This window comes from Danio rerio, chromosome 7 (assembly GCF_049306965.1).
Source record: "Danio rerio strain Tuebingen ecotype United States chromosome 7, GRCz12tu, whole genome shotgun sequence".
Taxonomy (NCBI): Eukaryota; Metazoa; Chordata; class Actinopteri; order Cypriniformes; family Danionidae; genus Danio; species Danio rerio.
The window spans coordinates 6,777,647-6,799,300 of NC_133182.1; the positions used below are offsets into that span (position 1 = coordinate 6,777,647).

At 40.4% G+C, this 21,654-nt stretch overlaps 1 protein-coding gene across 5 annotated transcripts in view; it reads left to right on the top strand.

The window, feature by feature from the left end:
* Positions 1 to 15,810, top strand: part of prkd4 (protein kinase D4) — a 60,688-nt gene extending 44,878 nt beyond the window's left edge. For 3 of the 5 annotated variants that reach the window (NM_001177454.1, XM_073906876.1, XM_073906875.1), the window contains 4 exon segments: positions 729 to 827; positions 7,004 to 7,271; positions 13,129 to 13,214; positions 15,499 to 15,772. In NM_001177454.1, the coding sequence (NP_001170925.1) occupies positions 729 to 827; positions 7,004 to 7,271; positions 13,129 to 13,214; positions 15,499 to 15,666 (621 nt within the window). In that variant the 3' untranslated portion in view covers positions 15,667 to 15,772. 5 annotated transcript variants of the gene reach the window in all.
* The last annotated feature ends 5,844 nt before the right edge of the window (positions 15,811 to 21,654 follow it).

Here is a 21,654-nt window from a genome sequence, read left to right on the forward strand (position 1 = left end):
GCTTACAAAAAGAAACATTTTGAGCTCTTGAAAGCAGCAGGACTGTGGATGCATGTTCATCGCTATTTGTCTAGTTTATTTGAAAGAGAACCGATGACAGTTGCGTTTGCAGAACCTGTTCCAGACACGGTTGGTTCACGATTCGGGAGCGCGCACGCGTTAAGCAGTCGCGTGCATGCTTTTTAAGCAGTCGCGCGCATCACATCAGCTGTTAGCGCGAGTGATGATCATTCTCTCATTTTGTATTCATTTGCTTTCTTCTGCTTGCATGATCACAATTATTTTACTCCTCGATTCTAAGATCACATTTGCACGCATATTGGGCCATCCTTATATTGTCGAACCCTGATTTTAGGAAAACTACAATTTAAAAATTATTTTCAACCAGCCAAAGTGGCTAGTGGAGGTGTCTGTCTAACCCGCCAAAGCTGAAATCTACCCGCATTTGGCAGGTTAGCGGGTGTTAATGTAAAGCCCTGGTGGTGTTCTTTGAGCCTTTAACATCCATGTCATCTTTCCTTTCACTAAAGTTTATTCATAGTGCCAGCATTTTTATAATGTTCTTCAAACTAAGGAAACTGGTTCTTGTAATGCTGTTTATTGAAAGTTTCTTTAGTGAACAAAATATGTTTCTTCTTTTTTTTAAACAATCCCCAGTGGATTTGATTTGAAGAGTGTAAATGAATAAAGAAGACTTCAGAAGACTGAGTGTGTTGTTGGTGTTTTAGGTTTTGGAGGCACTGCGGTATCTACACATGAGGAATATCGCACACTGTGACCTGAAGCCTGAAAACGTGCTGCTCGCTTCACCTGAACCCTTTCCTCAGGTCTGTTGACACTTGAATATGACACAAACCTAAAGCAGTCATTTCCTGTTATGGATGTCTTTAAAGTCCATGTGATTTCAAAAGTTACTATGTTTATGTTGCTAGTTCACGTTGTTATTCCTAAAGTGAATAATTAATCTGTGCAGGTTAATCTGCTGAAGAAAAACATTATTTGTTTTGGTAATCTTCAATCAAAGTCTGACCATCTGTTTTCGCGTTTGGAATGTCAGTTCTTCTGTTGATATCATCCTGTGGGTTTCCATAGCAACTGTATATTAATAATCTTAACCACGCCCCTCTTACCGTTAATATGCTATTAGGGAATAATGTGTAAAATAAAGCCCCGCCCCCTACTCAATATTCCGTTTCAGTCGAAAGTACACCAACATACTGAAATAGGTCTAAGCAACTTCTGGTTCATTTCGGAAGCTGCAGGCGTGTTTTTTTTCCCACATTGTGATGCAGTTCCTAGAGAAGCAGAATATTAAATGAGCAAACAGTGGGTGTGGCTTGTTTTTTCTTACTGTGAGCTGATTGGATGTATAAAGTAGACATTTCTATCAGAGAGATATGGAAAAGGGTTTGGGAGAGACTTTACAACCTAACAGGCTCCTCCTCCTCACCATTTCTGTTTGTTGTCAAAACTGACAGCAGGAGGGGCGTGGCTAACATACTTAATACCTCAGACAGACCTTATCTGCGTCCGAAATTGCATACTTCCATACTATACAGTACGCTAAAATCAGAATGCGAGCTGTGTAGTACATCTGAATTCAAAGAATTCGAAAGTCGGTATGCGAGAAGTACCCGGATGACCTACTACTTCCGGCGAGGTTCTGAAGTGCGCATCCCAGGCATGCTGCGCTATCCCATGATGCCCCGTGAGAGAATTCATAAATGAGAGTGAAGTGATGCAACGGACGCAGTTCAGTCACGTGACCATGACAAAATGGCGGATGTAGTACATCCGAATTCCATTCATACTACTCACATTCCTACTGTATAGAACGCACTTTTTTAACCGTGGAGTAATCACTTAAATTCAAATGCAGTACCTACTGAGTAGTAGGCGGTTTCGGACGCAGACCTAATCTGAGAATTTAACTGAAAACAAACAGGAATTGTATTTTCAGATGTAGCAAAATTAGCCCCGTTTATGAACATTAATGATCAGTAATAACGAGTTATTAATAATTATTAATATTCCAAATTAACTTGCAATTAATTTGACCAAGGGCGAGGCAGTGGTGCAGTAGGTAGTGCTGTCGCCTCACAGCAAGAAGGTCGCTGGTTCGAACCTTGGCTCAGTTGGTGTTTCTGTGAGGAGTTTGCATGTTCTCCCTGGCTTCGTGTGGGTTTCCTCCGGGTGCTCCGTTTTCCCCCACAGTCCAAAGACATGCGGTACAGGTGAAGTGGGTTGGCTAAATCGTAGTGTATGAGTGTGTGTGTGTGAATGTGTGTGTGGATGTTTCCCAGAGATGTGTTGCGGCTGGAAGGGCATCCGCTGCCTAAAAACTTGCTGGATAAGTTGGCGGTTCATTCCGCTGTGGCACCCCGGATTAATAAAGAGACTAAGCTGACAAGAAAATGAATAAATGAATGAATAATTTGACCAAATAAATATAACCAGACCTCACCTGTTCATCCGAGCGGACTCTGTAATGATCTATTTTTTTAGAAAGGGAATTATAACCACTCCTTGTGAAGTAGATTAATAATTTATAAGTTTTGAAAAACTTAATAACAGCTTGTAGCAAGAAATCGATCATTTAAGTGACTTTTCTTTGAGGCAAACAATACAATTCATTTGATTATTATGGAATTTATTGACTAGTCTGACATATAATGAACCAACGCACAAACATAACAACAAAAACATCGAACAAACGTGGAAAAGAAAAGCAAGCAAGGAAATAAAGAGTTTAGATAAAAGGATGGCAAATCTATCTCCGTTCCACACACTATTAAGGATCACCAAGATTATAAAAACACCTTTTTGACCAGGGCCGCACAGCTTAACGGATAACTAAAATGCCTGGATTTAGTGGGTTTCTCTGTCTCTCTTTTTGCGAGTTTCTCCGATGCGCTGGAGGATGGAGTCCCTTGGTGTCCTTTCTGGATGAGCGGAGCTTGCAGTGCAGATCGGAGCATACGCGAGGCGCAAACTTTAAACTGAGTTACCTTGGCGGAAAAATAAGAAAAACGCGGACTCGAGCGAGTCACACGGGCACAGAAATGCGGTTTGCCCCCTCAAAGGGCCTCTAGGAAAGTTTCTTTCGAACCTCTCTGCACAGATCTGAGGCACAGATGGGTTTTAACTGTGGTGGCAAGTCAAACCCATTTTCTACTGACTTAAGCCCGATTTATACTTCTGCGTCAAGTGACCGGCGTAACCAACGGCGCATGCAACGCGCGTAGCTGTGCATTTATACTTCTGCGCGCTGTCTCTGTTGGTCTGCATTAACACTTCCGAAACGCTAGTTGGCAGTGAGGTGTAAATGTTCCTCTGTGTCGAGTTTCTTCGCTGGAGTTTTGCTCCTGAACACTTCCTGGATGTACAAGTGGCTCAAACTCGCTCATTTTGAGGCAGGAACCGGCGGACGTGCAACAACTTTAACTATGAGGTAAACACAAAATAAAACTTTCCATCCGGAGCTCCTTCACGGGACTCCACACTTGTAAACAATCACTTCATCGGGGTTGCGCCAGACTTGTCAGCGCTACCAAGCTGACCAATCACAGAGCTTGTTGCGACGTGTAGTTACATTTTTTGAGAGGTGCACGTCAGCGACGGCGTAGGGCTATCCGTCAACACCGTAGCATAAGCGTGCGCTTGACGCAGAAGTATAAATCAGCCTTGACCAATGGTTTCCTGGCAAAGTTTGAGCGGGAGATTTTCTTTGTCTCTGGACCGCTAATATGCAAAATAAGGGTCCGCTCGAAGGCATACGAAGAGACATTAACTCAGAGCATTAAAGAATGTAAGCTATATAAATTAAGATCATGCCTCCTAGATCATGAGCTGTAGGCTAATGTTAGCAACAGAATGATACCAGACATGACCCTTTTAGAAGCACATAAACATGATTCAGGCATTCTTAGATTGTCTAGTGTCTTGAAAAGTGCATATAGAGAGAGATGTATATGAAAGAAAGTCAGAAATGAAATACAAAATTTACAAACTCATAACATTAACTTTGACACCAAAATATGGGGATTTCTGAGTCCATTTCAGTGTCTGAGCTTGTGTGTGTGTGTGTGTGTGTGTGTGTGTGTGTGTGTGTGTGTGTGTGTGTGTGTGTGTCTTTGTGTGTGAGTGTGTTTGTGTGTGTCTTTGTGTGTGAGTGTGTGTGTGTGTGTGTGTCTCAGGAGGAAGGGGGGGGGGGGTTGAATTTCCTTTGAAGCTCGGACAGTGAGCGAGATGGGACAGTCTGCATAATATCCTTGAGTAATTCAATTGTCACCCAGAGATTTTCACCGCAGTCGGGTCGGAGCCAGGGGTCATAAACCCACGAACTTAATACGTAACTTTATCTCCTGACTGTACGTTACACAGATTTCCATTAAAAATTACAAGAGCAAACTGTTATTGTTTTCTTAATGCCATGCACAGATGAACTGTTCACCACAAAACTAGCAATGTGAGCTAACAAAATCAACACGGTTAGTTTTAATTTCATGGATACTTTAAATGTGGCGAGAATAACAGCATCCATAAGCGCCTGATCTGGCTTATTTAAAATCAAAGGTCTCTAGGGTATATGCGGAAGTGTGCTAAAGGACTTTTATTTTGCCAGTAACCTGGGTTAAGCGCTTCCGGTGAACTGTACGCCATTGCAAAATCGGCTCGGTTAAGAACTGTTTTCTTTAAAAATCAGTGAGCACTGCCTGAGTGATATCTGATAAAAAGTGGGTCTCTAATTGTACAAGAAGCACCGCATTAAGTTACACTTTTTCCCACCATGTCTTTTAACGGCACATAGTTTACCCCTTTTTTATGATTTAATACTAATATTATGGTTGTTCTGAGTGAGCCAGTTTAGGTTCAGTTCAACACACGGTGCAGATGTTTTTATTATAATGTGTTCAACAGTGTCATGTTGGGGGCGTGTACACAGTTTGCTGTTTTAGGGGCGTGTTGCTTCACTGTTCCGGCTTCCCGCCCAATGTAACAAGGGGGCGGAGCCAAGAGCTCCCACAATCTGTGTTTGCAACAGACAGGCTGACAGACAGAGAGAGAGAAGCTAAGCTAGAATGAGCATTCAGCCGTACATGTACGACTCGGGACACAGACCAAGCAGAGAGTACAAAATCATTTGTGTCTTTGTATAGTGTCGGTGTACAAGTGCCGAGCTTTTTTTACCGAGACTAATAACCACACACTGAATTAACTTTGACTGAGGCACCGAATGCGCCACGGCATGGCACACCAGACTCTCAGTGACGCGGCAGAAACATGAAGTGTCCCGAATTGTCGCGCCACGCATTCCAGAACTCCAAACACAAGCCTCCACCGGGGCAAACACAGCAGCGCGGCGGCCGCCAAGCTGCTGGCCCGAAGCTCCGCCACGTTCACCCACCCAGAACTCCGAAATGCATGGCGCCACGCAAAAGGTACAAGCAATAATTCTGATTGGAGCGATAATGTGGAGAATATTGATCTTGTGTTACATTCATTACATTTAGTCATTTAGCAGACACTTTTATGCAAAGCGACTTACAAATGAGGACAAGGAAGCAATTTACACAACTATAAGAGCAACAATGAATAAGTGCTGTAGGCAAGTTTCAGGTGTGTTAAGTCTAAGAAGGAAAGCGTTAGTAAATAAAAAAAAAATTGTAGTTAGTGGAGGAGTCAGAGAGGGAGTTGCATATTAGTAAGGCAAGTGGAAACTAAATAGTTGAGTTTTTAGTCGTTTCTTGAAGACAGCGAGTGACTCTGCTGTTCTGATGCAGTTAGGGAGTTCATTCCACCAACTGGGCAGATTGAACGCGAGAGTTCGGGAAAGCGTTTTCTTCCCTCTTTGGGATGGAGCCACGAGGCGACGTTCAGTCACTGAACGCAAGTTTCTGGAGGGGACATAAATCTGCAGAAATGAGAGCAGATAAGAAGGAGCAAAGCCAGAGGTCGCTTTGTAGGCAAACATCAGAGATTTGAATTTGATGCGAGCAGCAACTGGCAGCCAGTGCAAACGGATGAGCAGCGGAGTGACATGTGCTCGTTTAGGTTCATTATAGACCACTCGTGCTGCTGCGTTCTGAAGCAGCTGAAGAGGTTTGATAGAGTTAGCTGGGAGCCCGGATAGTAGAGAGTTGCAGTAGTCCAGTCTGGAGAGAACAAGAGCTTGAACAAGGAGTTGAGCTGCATGTTCAGATAGGAAGGGTCGGATCTTTCTGATGTTATAGAGTGCGAATCTGCAAGATTGAGCAGTTCTAGAAATGTGGCCAGAGAAGTTTAGTTAGTCATCAATCATTACTCCAAGGCTTTTCACCATTTTGGATGCAGTAATGTTGAGCCCAATGAGCCTTTCATCAAAAAATAGAGCACGGGTGTTTCTTTAGTGATATCGCTTTGACTCACACGCTGAAAATGGCGGACGTGCAACAAGTAACTGAGGATATGATCGTGACGCAAGGCTGACAATCAATATTGGTGGGCGGGGGGACCGCTCTCCTATGTAGGGTTGCGGCCGGTCTGAAAGCTTCTCCAATTGGTCCACCGTTATTATGTTGTTAAATTGGAAAAAAAGGACTGGGTGTGTTTATTTCACCCCAATATGACGGTCTATACACTATACTTACACACATGTCTGTCCAAACAGCTTGAAAAGTAGATTTTTCACCATAGGTGCCCTTTAAAATATGAGCATTTATTGTACCCCAGTATATTCAATGGAGCTTCTGCGCTAGCCTGCTGATTCTGACATGCGCGTGCGAGTAAACGGCTTTTTTATCGCTTGAGCAACAAAATGAATGCCAAAGTCTATTTAACTGATTATATTTTAATCACATTACAACATTGATGCTGTAAAAGCAACCGTATAAAATGAATAAAGTCACATTAACCGTTCACCGGAAGTTAATCAGTATGGGAAGAAACACAAGCTGTGCATGTACCCTATTATTCCTTAATTTACCAATGGATCTTTGTTGTTAAAGTATGCTCTGTGTTTCAGGTCAAACTTTGTGACTTCGGCTTCGCCCGTATCATCGGAGAAAAGTCATTTCGGCGCTCTATTGTGGGCACGCCGGCCTATCTGGCGCCCGAGGTCATCAATAATCACGGCTATAACCGCTCTCTGGACACGTGGGCGGTCGGCGTGATCTTATACGTCAGTCTGAGCGGGACGTTTCCCTTCAATGAGGACGAGGACATCAATCAGCAGATCACCAACGCCTCCTTCATGTACCCACGCCAGCCGTGGTCCCTCATCTCGCTGGAGGGTAAGAAGACTGACGTACAGTTGAAGTCAGAATGATTCGCACTTCTGTGAATTGTTTTCTTTTCTTTTTTTAAATATTCAACTAATGATGTTTAACAGAGCAAGGAGTTTTACACAGTATTTCCTGTAATATTCTTTCTTCTGGAGAAAGTCTTGTTTGTTTTATTTCAGCTAGAATCAATTTTAACTAAATTTAAACCATTTTCAGGTCAATATTTTTAGCCCCCTTAAGCAATATTTGTTTTGGATAGTCTACAGAACAAACCACTGTTATACAGTGACTTGCCTAATTACCCTAGTTAACCACTTTAAGCTGTATAGAAGTGTCTTGAATAATATCTAGTCAAATATTATTTATTGTTATCATGGCAAAGATAAAATACATTAGTTATAAGCAGAGATGGGCAGTACAAATACTTCGTTACTGTACTTCAGTAGATTTTTCTAGTATCAGTACTTTACTGCACTATTTATTTTTTTGACAACTTTTTACTTTTACCGCTTATATTTTTACACTAATATCTGTACTTTCTACTCCTTACTTTTTTTTTAAATTGGTCGTGTTACTTTCGTTTTAATGTGTTTTGTGGTGCAATCTATATTAGTGAAGTTTATTCATAAACTAATTTCGAGAGGATTACGTGCTTATGATTTATCAGGGCCGGTCTCGCATTTGCTAATCACTATCTTCCAATCATATGAGCCCTAAGCTACTATAAATAGCCACAGTTTCCAGTTCACTTTATCTTCGTTTGGAAGAAACCCCCCTCCTCCCCTATTCTCCTCCTTTACCTCTGATTGGGCGGCACGGCGGCGCAGTGGTTAGCACTGTGAGCCCCACAGCAAGAACACTGCCGGCCCTGGTTCCACAGGACCGGTGGGTGTTTCTGTGGGGAGTTTGTGTGTCATCCCCGTGTCCCCGTGGGTTTTCCCCGGGTTCTCCGGTTTCCTCCCACAGTCCAAAGACATTCAACATGCATAACAATCAAGCTTGTCTAATCCCTTGTGTTGCCTTAGCTACCGCAGCAGGGGAGTTCTGAGATCCACCGAGCTCAGGCTCCCCTCTTGCTCTGCCAACGGTAGGGAAGCCCCGGGCTCGAGGAGCCCTTGAGCTCGGGGCTCTCTCCCGGGACAGCATGCCAAACAAGCTTTTATAAATCATCAGCTAAGTGTGAACTCTTGAATTACTTGTCATTGCGAAATTTGAACGCCTTTTTGATTCAGACAATCTATTTTTGCCGTGCATGGCTTTTTCAACCTATGATCACGCGCCGCAACGCTTGTTTATTAAGCTTTCCATGGGAACGACAAGAATGTGAATGCATGTGACAGGGAGTCAGCTATAAACATGACTAATGTCATGTCATTAAAATGACTAATGTCATGTTTATACCGGGTAATAAGATGCGTTTTGGTTAATCGAATCACAGGTAAACAAGAGACACATTTAAGTTCAAATCTGGCATTTAAATTGGGTTACAGTCTTTTGTCCACTTGCGAACATGTACTGTACTTCTCTGATCTTTCAATCTAATAACGCAAAAAAAAAAAAAAAACTTTAACAATCACATGCTTTTTGTCAACGTTTGTACAATTGGTAGTAAAGCAATGAAATAGTTTATGAATATGGTATGCATTGAGATTTATTCTCTTTGTTTCCGACGAGTTCATATTTCCTTGTACAGAAATGTAAGTTAGATGTATAGATGTAGATGTACAGTGTAGTTACTACCATGAAACTAAAACAGGGAGTGGTAATGAATACTTTTTACTTAAGTACATATTTCACATCGTACTTCTTTACTTTTACTCAAGTCCAAACGTGTAATCAGGCCCGGATTGGCTAATCGGGAGGACCGGGAGAATTCCCGGTGGGCCGGTCTGTTTTTTGGTCGCGAGGGCCGGTGTCCCTAGCTGCTTGCACTCTCAGCAGCCACACTTTTTTTCTTCTATTTATTTATTTGACCATAGCTTTACTCTTTTTAATCATTATTTTACCGTAGTGCCGCTCTTTTTATTTATTTTCTCGCAGCCCCGTGAGAAAAATGCAGCCTGCAGGTTAACTAACGTTAATGATGATGATGTAATGCAACTATCGACCCCAAACAGCGGCACCTTAGTGAATATAAGAATTCGAATAAAATGAATAAAACACCTGCTCAATGAAAATCAAATGATTCACTACATTAATAAATCTGACATAACTTGATCAGAAATCTAAAAATAGGAGAAAAAGATTGAGCCATCAAAAAAAGAAAGTAGTGCTGTGTCTTAAGGGTCGCAAGTCATTAGTTATTTTTTACTCTCAATGTAATAGCGCCAATGTGGTCCAGTGGTAAGCACATTGCATTTCAATGGTATAGACCTGTGATCGAATCTCCCATGAAAAATCTGTTTATTTATTTATTTTTTTCGATTTTATTGTGAAGACATAAAATACTGTTAGGGCTGTTGACCATTTGAATTTCTAAAGCAGCAGTTTTCTTGAAAAAGACGTGATAGTGCCATTAGTAACTGAATTGGAATCAGTCGTGAACTGAGGTGGGCCGGTCTGGCTTGAAACTCCAGGGCTGAAAATGAGTCCCACTCCGGCCTTGCGTGTAATCAGTACTTTTACTTTTACCAGAGTCGTTTTAAACGCGAGTATCTGTGCTTCTACTTAAGTAAAGGATATTTGTACTTTCGCCATCTCTGGTTATAAGAGATGAGTTATTAAAACTGATGTGTTCAGAAATGTGTTGACAAAATCTTCTTTCCTTAAGCCGAATTGGGGAAAAACACATAGGGGTCAAATAATTCTGACTTCAACTGTGCACACTCGTTAATTTACACACAAGTCTGTTCAAATATAAACACTTAATGTGCTTTGAAATGTGCATTGTTTTATTCGATCTTTGACGTAATCGTTACTGAAACATGAAGAGAGGGCGGGACATAGTGTAGCTCCTCCCTCTTTAAAATAAAAAACAGTCATGCTGCGTCTCAAATCGCATACTTATACTACACCCTAAAAGTATGTACTTTAATTGTGAAGGAAAAAGACACACTTTTGAGTGTGTAAAAGAAGAGTATGCAAGCTTTGGGACATACTACTTACTCATAAACAAATCGTTATGTTGCTTAATTACAAGTCCTGTCAATCATCCACACATCATCAACATTTCTTTCATATTTAATGTCCTACCTTATTGGAGATGCAGAAGCAGGATAATCTGCCATTCACCAGTCTTTCATGCAGAGAAATCTCCTCAGGTCTTTGGATAGTTCTGCATTGATACGTAAATGTCCAAACACGCCTTTATATAAGTCCACGTTGTTGTTGCAGATGAAATATAACACGATTTAAATAATAATAATAATAATTCCTTGCATTTATATAGCGCTTTTCTGGGCACTCAAAGCGCTTTTACACATTGGGGGGAATCTCCTCATCCACCACCAGTGTGCAGCATCCACCTGGATGATGAAACGGCAGCAATTTTCTAAAAGATTTCCAGTGGCCTAGATATTAATCATAGATACTACGATTTACTACATACTACGATTTGGGACATACTAATTCTACTTTCAGATACTATTTAGGACGGATAGTATGTGAATTTGGACGCAACATCAATGGTTGACCCAAACATTAGAAAAAACATCCCTTATTTTCTATTTAGGGTACAATATTTGTCCTTCAGGTCAGTTTTGATCCGCCAGCTAGAAAATAATTTTTACACCCCAAACACACTGGATCACACTGGATACACACTTCAACACACATGCACTGTAGAGGTGTTACTTCTGGATTGTTTGGTGATCAGTTCTTTGGACTTGTGTACTGCACTTCATCTAACTGATTGTAATGAAAGCCAGCTAGTAAGTGTTGTGCAGGTAAACCTCACTCCTCTGACCTCTAAAGGTGCTCTAGCGACAGACGCTAGAGGCCATGGTCTTTAGCCTCCTTGTTAGAGCAACTGACTCCCATGCAGAAGGTCAACGGTTCGATACCAGCTCGGAGCAGGTTGGGTGGTGTAGGACTGGCGGGGTTACATTGGTGTCGTGACCCAGATGGGAGTGAGGTTTAGGGTGGTGAATGTAATGGAGGCCAGCTAGTAAGTGCTGTGCAGGTAAATCTCACTCCTCTGACCTCTAAAGCGACAGACGTAAAAAGTGAAGGGGACACTACACTATCAGTGGGCGCCGTCTTTCGGATGAGACGTTAAACCGAGGTCCTGACTCTCTGTGGTCATTAAAAATCCCATGGCACTTCTCGTGAAAGAGCAGGGGTGTAACCCCGGTGTCCTGGCCAAAGTCCCTCTATCAGCCCTTACGATCATGGCCTCCCAATCATCCCCTTTCACCGAATTGGCTCGATCACTGTCTCTCCTCTCCACCAATAGCTGGTGTGTGGTGAGCGCACTGGCGCCGTTGTCCTGTGGCAGCCGTCGCATTATCCAAGAGTATGCTGCACACTGGTGGTGGTGTGGAGAGAGACCCCCCCCCCCCCATGATTGTGAAGCGCTTTGGGTGTATGGCCATACACAATAAATGAGCTATATAAATACACATTACATTACATTACATTACAACCTCTGGATTGTTCTGATAGTCCTTGATAGTCCTCGCTTTCTTTTCCTCGTCTCTTCAGGATTTGAGGGAAGGACATGAGGAAAATATGCAAGAACAGAAGAGTTGAATGATGATATGTTGCTTCTTTAAGCGTCGCTTCAAAATGTTATTTAATTCAGTGAATGCTGTACAGCACTGATTTTGCTTGCACATCCCAGATTCTTGAATATTACAGAAACTAGACAGCACATCTGTCTGTATTTGTTTTATTTTACTTATGATTAACAATGAATTGTTCCCTGTTATCAATGGCTTTTTATTTGTGCTGAGATCAATGGTACATCAAAGTAAAGGGAACTGTGAAAACCGTGCACATTTACAATGACTTTGTGCTTATTATTCACAATAATGTGTGTTTGATTTTTCAGCTAAGCTGATTATCGGTGCAGGTGGGAAGGGGAGGCCAGTTTGTGATGAAGATGAGGTTGTTTCTTCATGCAAAACAGATTTGAGGATTGAAATTTTAATTTTGCTGCTTTATTTTAGAGCAGGGGTCACCAATCTTGGTCCTGAAGGGTCGGCGTCCCTGCAGGGTTTCCTCCAACCTCCTCCACACATCTGCCTGGATGTTTCAAGTATACCTAGTAAGACCTTAATTAGCTTGTTCAGGTGTGTTTGATTACAGTTGGAGCTAAAGTCTGCAGGACAACGGCCCTCCAGGAACAAGTTTGGTGACCCCTGATTTAGAGGTTTAGTGAAGGCGGCTCAATGTTGACCTGAAGGACAAATGGTGTATACAGAAATCTAAAACAACAGGAGGTCCCGTGAAATTAAAATAAAGTTTTTAGATGTTCGGATCAGTATTGTTAGTTTTTAAGATATCTATAAGCTAGTGCTCACCAAAACAGTGGCACAATTCACGTTTAGAAGATATAAAACTGATATAAACATGTAAAGCTTGTAGTTCGTCACTTCCGCCTAAATGGATCATCACAATAAATCATAACCAATTGAAATGCTAACTTGTATCTTACATGCCACGCCCTCTTCAAGACGCCTCTCATTTGCTTTTCATTTGATGTGCTTGAGCTCAACCACTCTCACTGGCAGAGCGCTGATAGAACTAAACACTATTTGGCGGTTTTTAAAAAGGGGAGGAGCAAAAAATTTCCCAACCTCTCAACTACATCAAACATCAAATACAAAGTGCATATTTCAGAGCATTTCACGAGATCTTTAATGTGTTATAAATGAAGAAACACTTTCTTTCTTCTGTTGTTTAACTTCTATGATTTTTCTCTCAGCGGTGAACCTGATCAATAACCTGCTGCAGGTGGTGGTCAGACGTAGGTTCAGTGTCGGCAAAGCAATGGGTCATCCGTGGTTTCAGGTCAGTCCAAGTCCTTCTAATATCATTCCCAAACCATTCCATACTTCATTGACATGCAAATATCATTACCAGTGTTGGGTCCAGTCATTAGTTACTGCAATAACATGACTCTAAAAAAGGAAAGTTTTATTGATAAAAAAAATTTGGGTGGCATTACAATTACAGACATTTACCATAAAATAACGGACGGTAAATTACAGACATTTACCGTAAAATAACGGCAAGTAAATTACAGACATTTACCATAAAATAACGGCTTGTAAATTAGACATTTAACATAAAATAACGGCTTGTAAATTACAGACATTTACCATAAAATAACGGCTTGTAAATTACAGACATTTACCATAAAATAACGGACAGTAAATTACAGACATTTACTGTAAAATAATGGCTGGTAAATGACAGACATTTAGCATAAAAATAACGGCCATTAAATTACAGATATTTAAATCGTAAAATAACGGCCGGTAAATTAGACATTTACCATAAAAATAACAACCGTTAAATTACAGACATTTACCATAAAATAACAGCTGGTAAATTATTGACATTTACTGTAAAATAACAGTGGGTAAATTACAGACATTTATCGTAAAATAACGGCCGATAAATTACAGACATTTACCATAAAATAACGGCTAGTAAATTACAAACATTTACTGTAAAATAATCGCTGGTAAATTACAGACATTTAGCGTAAAATAATGGCTGGTAAATTTTTTAAATTTACATTAAAATAATGGCTAGTAAATTATAGACATTAACCACACAATAACAACCTGTAAATTACAGACATTTACCATAAAATAACGGCCGGTAAATTACAGACATTAACTGTAATATAAAGGCTGGTAAATTACAGACATTTACCATAAAATAACGGCCGGTAAATTACAGACATTAACTGTAATATAAAGGCTGGTAAATTACAGACATTTACCGTAAAATAACGGCCGGTAAATTAAAGACATTAACTGTAATATAAAGGCTGGTAAATTACAGACATTTACCGTAAAATAATGGCTGGTATATTTTATACATTTACATTAAAATACTGGCTGGTAAATTATAGACATTTACCATACAATAACAACCAGTAAATTACAGACATTTACTGTAAAATACCGGCCTGTAAATTATAGACATTTACCGTAAAATAACGGCCGTTAAACTACAGACATTTATCGTAAAATAACGTCCGTTAAAATAAAAAACATTCACCGTAAAATAACGGCCGGTAAATTACAGACATTTACCATAAATAACGGCCGATAAATTACAGAAATTTACCGTAAAATAACCTCCGTTAAAATAAAAACATTTACAGTAAAATAACGGGCGGTAAATTACAGACATTTACCGTAAATAACGACTGGTAAATTACAGACATTTACCGTAAACAACAGCCGGTAAATTACAGACATTTACCGTAAATAACAGCCGTTAAATTACAGACATTTACCGTAAAATAAAGACCGTTAAACTACAGACATTTATCGTAAAATAACGTCCGTTAAAATAAAAAACATTTACCGTAAAATAACGGCCGGTAAATTACAGACATTTACTGTAAATAACAGCCGGTAAATTACAGAAATTTACCGTAAAATAACGGCCATTAAAATAAAAACATTGACTGTAAAATAACAGCCGGTAAATTAAAGACATTTACCGTAAAACAAGGGCCTGTAAATTACAGACAATTCCTGTAAAATAAAGGCCGTTAAATTACAGACATTTACCAGAAAATAACAGACAGTAAATTACAGACATTTACCGTAAAATAAAGGCCGTTAAATTACAGACATTTACCAGAAAATAACAGACAGTAAATTACAGACATTTACCGTAAAATAAAGGCCGTTAAATTACAGACATTTACCAGAAAATAACAGACGGTAAATTATAGACATTTACCATAAAATAAATTTACCGGCTGTTAATGTACGGTAAATGTCTGTAATTTAACAGCCATTGTTTTACAGGGTTTTTTCGGCACTGCAACTGATTTTTTTTTACAGTGTAGTTAAACCTTCAAAATGTCATATTAAACTGAATACTGGTATCTTGAAGAATATCAAGTCAAATAATATTTACTGTCATCATGGCAAAGATAAAATAAATCAGTAATTAGAAAAAAGTTATTAAAACTATTAGGTTTAGAAATGTGTTGAACAGATGTTCTCTCCGTTAAACAGAAATGGGGGGAAAACAACATACATGAGGGCGAATATTTCTGACTTCAACTGTATATCATTGATGTGTATGTTGTTTAATGCAGAACTTCCAGCTGTGGTGTGACCTGCGAGAGTTTGAGCTGCGTATGGGTTATCGATATCTCACGCACGAGTCCGACGACAGCCACTGGAGAGCCTACGCTCAGGAGAAAAGACTCAGTTTCCCAGAACACCTTGCTGAAGCAGCAGAGCAGCAGACGCCGGCCTCGTAGATCTGACATCACTGTGAATACTGTATTATATGAACATCATATCAGTCTGACTATGTACATCTTATTATGGTTCTAAATCATTTTCAATAAATTAAGAAAAGACAAATATAGAGTTGTTTTATATCACATTAAACTCACTCAAACGATTAAGTTTGGTGTTATTTAAAATGAGCTGAACTAATAAAATAATTGAGTTTTTTGGGACAACTTAATTGTGTTATGTTCAATCCACTTAAATTCCAGATTTGGCATAAAGCTGGCACAGGAGGCATTCATCCGGCCCTGGAATACAGCATGTGGGCCAAACATGCCCCTGGTTTAGTAGAGGTGGCACCGTCCTTAAGGCAACACACAATACTTGGGCCAGATATTAAATGTAGTATTTGGCCCAGATGCTAATGGATATGTGGCCATGTCAATTTGGCCTATTTTGTTTGTTTGTTTGTTTGTTTGCTTTATTTATAGAGCACATTTAAAAACAACAGATGTTGACCAAAGTGCTTTACAAAACGACCAGCATACAAAATCTATACCTATATATAAAAAAATTGCAAAATATATAAAAACAGATTCAAATTAATTACAATCAAAGGCAAGAGACAGAAGGTGATTTTTTTAGATGAGACTTAAAAGCACCAAGTGAAGAACATGACCGGATCTGTAAAGGCAGACCATTCCACAGTCGGGGGGCTGCAGCAGAAAAAGCCCTGTCACCTCTAGATTTCAACCGCGTTTTGGGGACACCTAGCTGAAACGTGTTTTCAGACCTGATTGGCCTCAATGAAGTGTGCCAGTGAAGAAGCTCAGAAATGTAAGTCGGTGCCAGACCATTCAAACTTTTAAAAACTAGAAGCAATAACTTATATTGAATTCTAAATTGGACTGGGAGCCAGTGAAGAGACAATAAAACTGGTGAGATACTAGAGAATTTTTTTGTCCCAGTTAAAAGCCTAGCAGCTGCATTTTGAACCAGCTGCAGGCGTGCTATTGATGCCTGTGAAACTCCAGAATACAAAGAGTTACAGTAGTCCAGCAGCAGAGCTGTAGATTTTGTAGATTTTGACCTACATTTGAAAAACATTTTTATTATTTTTGAATAAAGAAAAACAAATCAACCAATCAGGTTTGAGCACACCCACCTAAAAGGCATGTCAGGGTTCTGCCGCTCCGGTCTTGTAAATTCTTGTTTTGGTGGCAGAGCCCAGACACTAGTTCTGTCTTGTCCTGTATGGTGTGCTCGGCTCGAGTTTCCTCAGGTCCAGGGGCGCACTGGCCATCTGGCAACTCTGGCAAATGCCAAAAGGGCCGGACCAATTTTTAAATGTGGGCCGGTCAGTTTTTTTTAATATGTATTGTTTTTAAGTGCAGACAGCTTTAATCTCTTGCTAGATGTGATATTATGATGATGATAATAAAAATAGTAATAATAAATGTTAAGCATTTGGCCCAATTGGCAACTGCCGCCTGGTTTCAAGATGGGCCGACCCAATCCAAGGTTACCCGGAGATAATCAAAATCTGGCAAGAATGTCATATTATTTCACCATCTTTACACCAAAATAAATAGTGAATGTGCGTGTCCGTGGGTGGGGCTGTGTCGGTGTGGTAATGTGGGCTGGTGTGGCAACAGTGCCAGGGCTGAATTTTTGTCCCAGTCCACCCCTGCTCAGGTCGCTCACACTCCCGCATGATGCGGGCGCACGAGGTCTGGGTGTGTTTGGGATGTGCTCTTGTGCTAGTGTTTGTTCTGTCAGCATCACGCTGTTTCATTTGTAGCATCTCAGTCTAGTTGGTTTCGGTTGGCGCTGTGATGAAACATGCGCATTGCATGTGTGAGCGCCTGGTAAGGTGTTTTCATTTATCGTATGCTCAGATCTTGCATCTGTGTATGTTGGTGTTGTCTAAGCATGTGTCTGTGTTTACACTTGGGCCACGTGCTTTAGCGGTGTGCTTTGTAAACACATGGTTAATGAGTTCTTTCATTGGCTGCATGTTCTTGTCCCGTTTTACGTGAGCATGTGGTGTTTTCTTGTGTCATGTGCTCTCCTGTCTGTTGTCTAGTCCCACCCTCCTTGTTAACCCATTATTAGTTTATTATGTTCATCTGTTTGTGTGTTCATTATTTCTGCTTATATTCTCCTCATGTCTGCTGTCCTGTGCCAGTTCGTCGTTGTATCCTGCCTTGTCCTGTTGTGTATTCCAGCCCTGATCCCTGCCAACCTGCCCAGTCAAGTTTGTTTGTTTGTTTATTTGTTTTGCTAATGTTTTCCCCCTCGGGATAGTTTGTTTTGCCTTTTATTTTATCATTAATAAAAAACAATTTTCTCTGCAATCGAGTCCTCGCTCCTTTTCCCCACCACTGAAATTATGACAGGGCAATGCTTCATGGGTTTCTTCATTTTCTTGCAGTCGTGACACACCAACATATCTGGCCCAGTTTAGGCCCAGTTATGGGATTTTAGATTTGCTGAGACTTGGCCCAGAAATGGTCCATGTTTGGCCCGCGGCATGTGGGCCAAGCAAAAGCTGGTTGTGTGGGCCAGAGCTGGGCCAGAGATATTTTGCTATGTGGGAAGCTAAGCAAATTAACCAAACATTTTTTACTGTGCAAGTACATTGTTACAAGTACAAAACATTAGTAATTAGGGACAGAGCACTGTAATGGTGTGTAGGCCCTATTGGAATTGCTCCGTTTCTTCTTTTTCTCCTTCTTCGCAGAATGAATCGCAATTTTGAGGGTCTAAATATGCCAGAAAACTCACGAAACTTTGCACACACCCCAGATGTAGCAAAAATGTTGGTTTGTTATAGGTTTCAGAAGTGAGCGTGGCAAAATTACTTGACAGCGCCACCTATGCAGGTTTGATGGACTGGCCTCCGAGCTACGATTCACGCACATGTACAAAAATTAGCACACACGTCAAACATGCCAAAACCTACAAAACAAAACTTGGTGCGAGATCTCAAACCTAACAGGAAGTCGCATATTTTTAACTTCCTGTGCTGAGAAAGTGCCGTTTTGGCCAGTTCCAAGGAATGTATTTTAACGAACTTCTCCTAGGGATTTTATCCGATCAACACCAAAATTTGGTATTGTCGATTAGGTAAACACCTTGGCGATGATAATTTACGAAGATCTAGAGTTTTTGTTGAAGGGCGTGTCTGTGGTGGCCTTTTAAACTTTTAACTGTTTTTTGATAAGAGTCCTGACCTGAACACGTTTACAAGCCTACATTCAGTTACAGTTATAGCGCCACCTGCTGGCAACAGGAAACGACTTGTTTTACAGTGTAACAAACTCCTCCTGCAAATTTCATGACATCGAATCCATTTTCCATCAGTTTAGTCCAAAGGCCTTTGTGATGCAAAAATGGGAAGATGTAGAGTTTTCGTTGAAGGGCGTGTTTGTGGCGGCCTCACAAACTTTGATGATTCGCCACAAAACAGGAAGTTGCTAAAACTCAGGCATGCTTTGTTCGATCTGCCTAAAAATTCACACGTTTGATAAGAGTCCTGACCTGAACACGTTTACATGGCAATATCTAGCTACAGTTGTAACGCCACCTGCTGGCAACAGGAAATGACATGTTTTACAGTGCAACAATCTTCTACAAATTTTATCACATCAAATCCATATTTAATTAGTTCAGTCCAAAGGCCTTTGTGATGCTAAATATCGAGGATCTAGAGTTTTCGGCGAAGGGCGAGTCAGTGGTTGACTGACAAAAATTCAGTGCTTCGCCATGGAGGGGGAAGTACCCATTTAGCAAAATATCTCTAGCTCAGATCTGGCCCACACAATTAGCTTTTGCTTGGCCCACATGCCACAGTGAAAATTATTTTTTTATTTATTTTTATTTATTTATTTTTTTTCTTCACTCCCATCAGGTGAAGTTTTTTTTTCTCTCTCCGCTGTCGCCACTGCCTCGCATGGATTGGTAGAGCTACGCATCGATGAATTGGCTCTTCAGTGTTTGAACTCTCAGTAATGATTAAATCACACTGAACTGAGCTAAACTGAACTGAACTGAACTTAAACACTAAAACCTGAACTACACTGTTCTAGTTACTATGACCATTTATGTGAAGCTGCTTTGACACAATCTACATTGTAAAAGCGCTATACAAATAAAGCTGAATAAAGCTGAATTGAATTGAATTACGGTTCTTGATTGGACCAAGTCTGGGTTCCAGCCAAGTTAATAACCCATAACTGAGTCAGAAATGGGCCAGCTTTGTTGGTGTTTCACTGCAAAGAAATTTGATAAACCCATGAATCATTGCGCTTTAGACGTGCTATAGGTGTGCTTTTTCTCGAAGCCACCTGATTGAATGTTATATCTTCATTTGAAAATAATTTAAATATATTTTAAACGTGGGTCAAGATAGGCCAAACTTACATGGCCCACATATCCATTATTAACATCTGGGCGAAATGCTACACCTTACATCTGGCCCAAGTTTTCTGTGCCGCCATAAAACCAGGGCCATGTTTGGCACACATGCTGTATGCCAGTGCCGGATGAATGCCTGCTGTGCCAGCTTTATGCCAAATCTGGGCCACTATTCTTTGCTACCTGGGTAGTAAGCTGTATTATATTGTAGTATTTACAACTCTTTGGTTATGAATGCTCCAGCGCACTGTGGAACTTACCATAGTGAACTGATAAACTGCAATTAATACTGTCGTATACTTTAGTTTTTACTACAGTAAATTGTGGTGTATTGTGGTATAATATATAGGTTTTGAAAACCTGGTGTCATTCATTCATTCATATTTATTTTTGGCTTAGTCCTTTTATTACACTATTGTCGCCACATATTTACCATAGAATTAACCCAATATATATTTCCAAGCAATTTAGTACAGTACAGTTAAAAAAACACTCTAGATTACATTTATTTGACCAAAAATAAAGTATGATCATGCCTTGATTATTAATGATTTAATGAGGACAGTAAGGTCTGATTTTGCTTAGACAAAAGTCTCGTCACTGAACAGAAATAATGTCCAGTATAGAATATAAAGTCCTGCTGCAGTGGAAACCGAATGAATATTGTGTCTGACTCCATCATGAGCTTGGAGGACTGCATCCATACATCTCTGACATGACTCAAATCACTGATTAATAAAGTCATCTGGATTTGGCAAAGACAGCAGGACTCCCAGAGTTCATCAAGATTCTCTGGATTCATCTTCATTGACTCCTGCTTCTTCTTACCCCAGACATGCTCAATAATGTTCATGTCTGGTGATTGTGCTGGCCAATCCTGGAGCACGTTGACCTTCTCTGCATTCAGGATCTTTGATGAGGAGGCTGAAGTATGAGGAGGAGCGCTGTCCTGCTGGAGAATTGGCCCTCTCCTGTGGTTTGTAATGTGATGGGCAGCACTAATGTCTCGATACCTCGGGCTGTTGATGTTGCCATCCATAGATTTCTCCTTCAGCAAACTTGACTGATCTCTGTGAGAATATTGGGTCCTTGCAGGTTCCAGTAGGTCTTCTGCAGTATTTGTGATGATTGGGAAGCAGTTCAAAAATCGACCTGCTGCCACTTTTACAAATGATAAACCAAAAATCAAGTTTTTATTTGCTGCTCTTACAACTGAGATCAATGACAAGACTTTTGTCATGGTAAAATAAAATAACTACAGTGTTTTAATGTGGAACGCACACTCTTAATCATAGCTATATCAGCTCACCGATTTAAAGCCCACCTGAAATCAAAGCATCCATTTTTATTTGTTCGTATCCCTGCTGAAAAATCCAGTTTAAACCGGCCTAGGCTAGTTGGCTGGTTTTAGCTGGTTGACCAGAGGTTTTAGAGTGGTTTTTGTCATTTCCAGACTGGTTTCCAGCCATTTTCCAGACTCGTTTTCAGGCTGGAAAATGACCAGCAAAATCCAGCTAAAACCAGCTTGACCAGCCTGGTTTAAGCTGGATATAGCTGGTTTTGGCTGGACTCCCAGCCCGGCTAGGCTGGTCAAG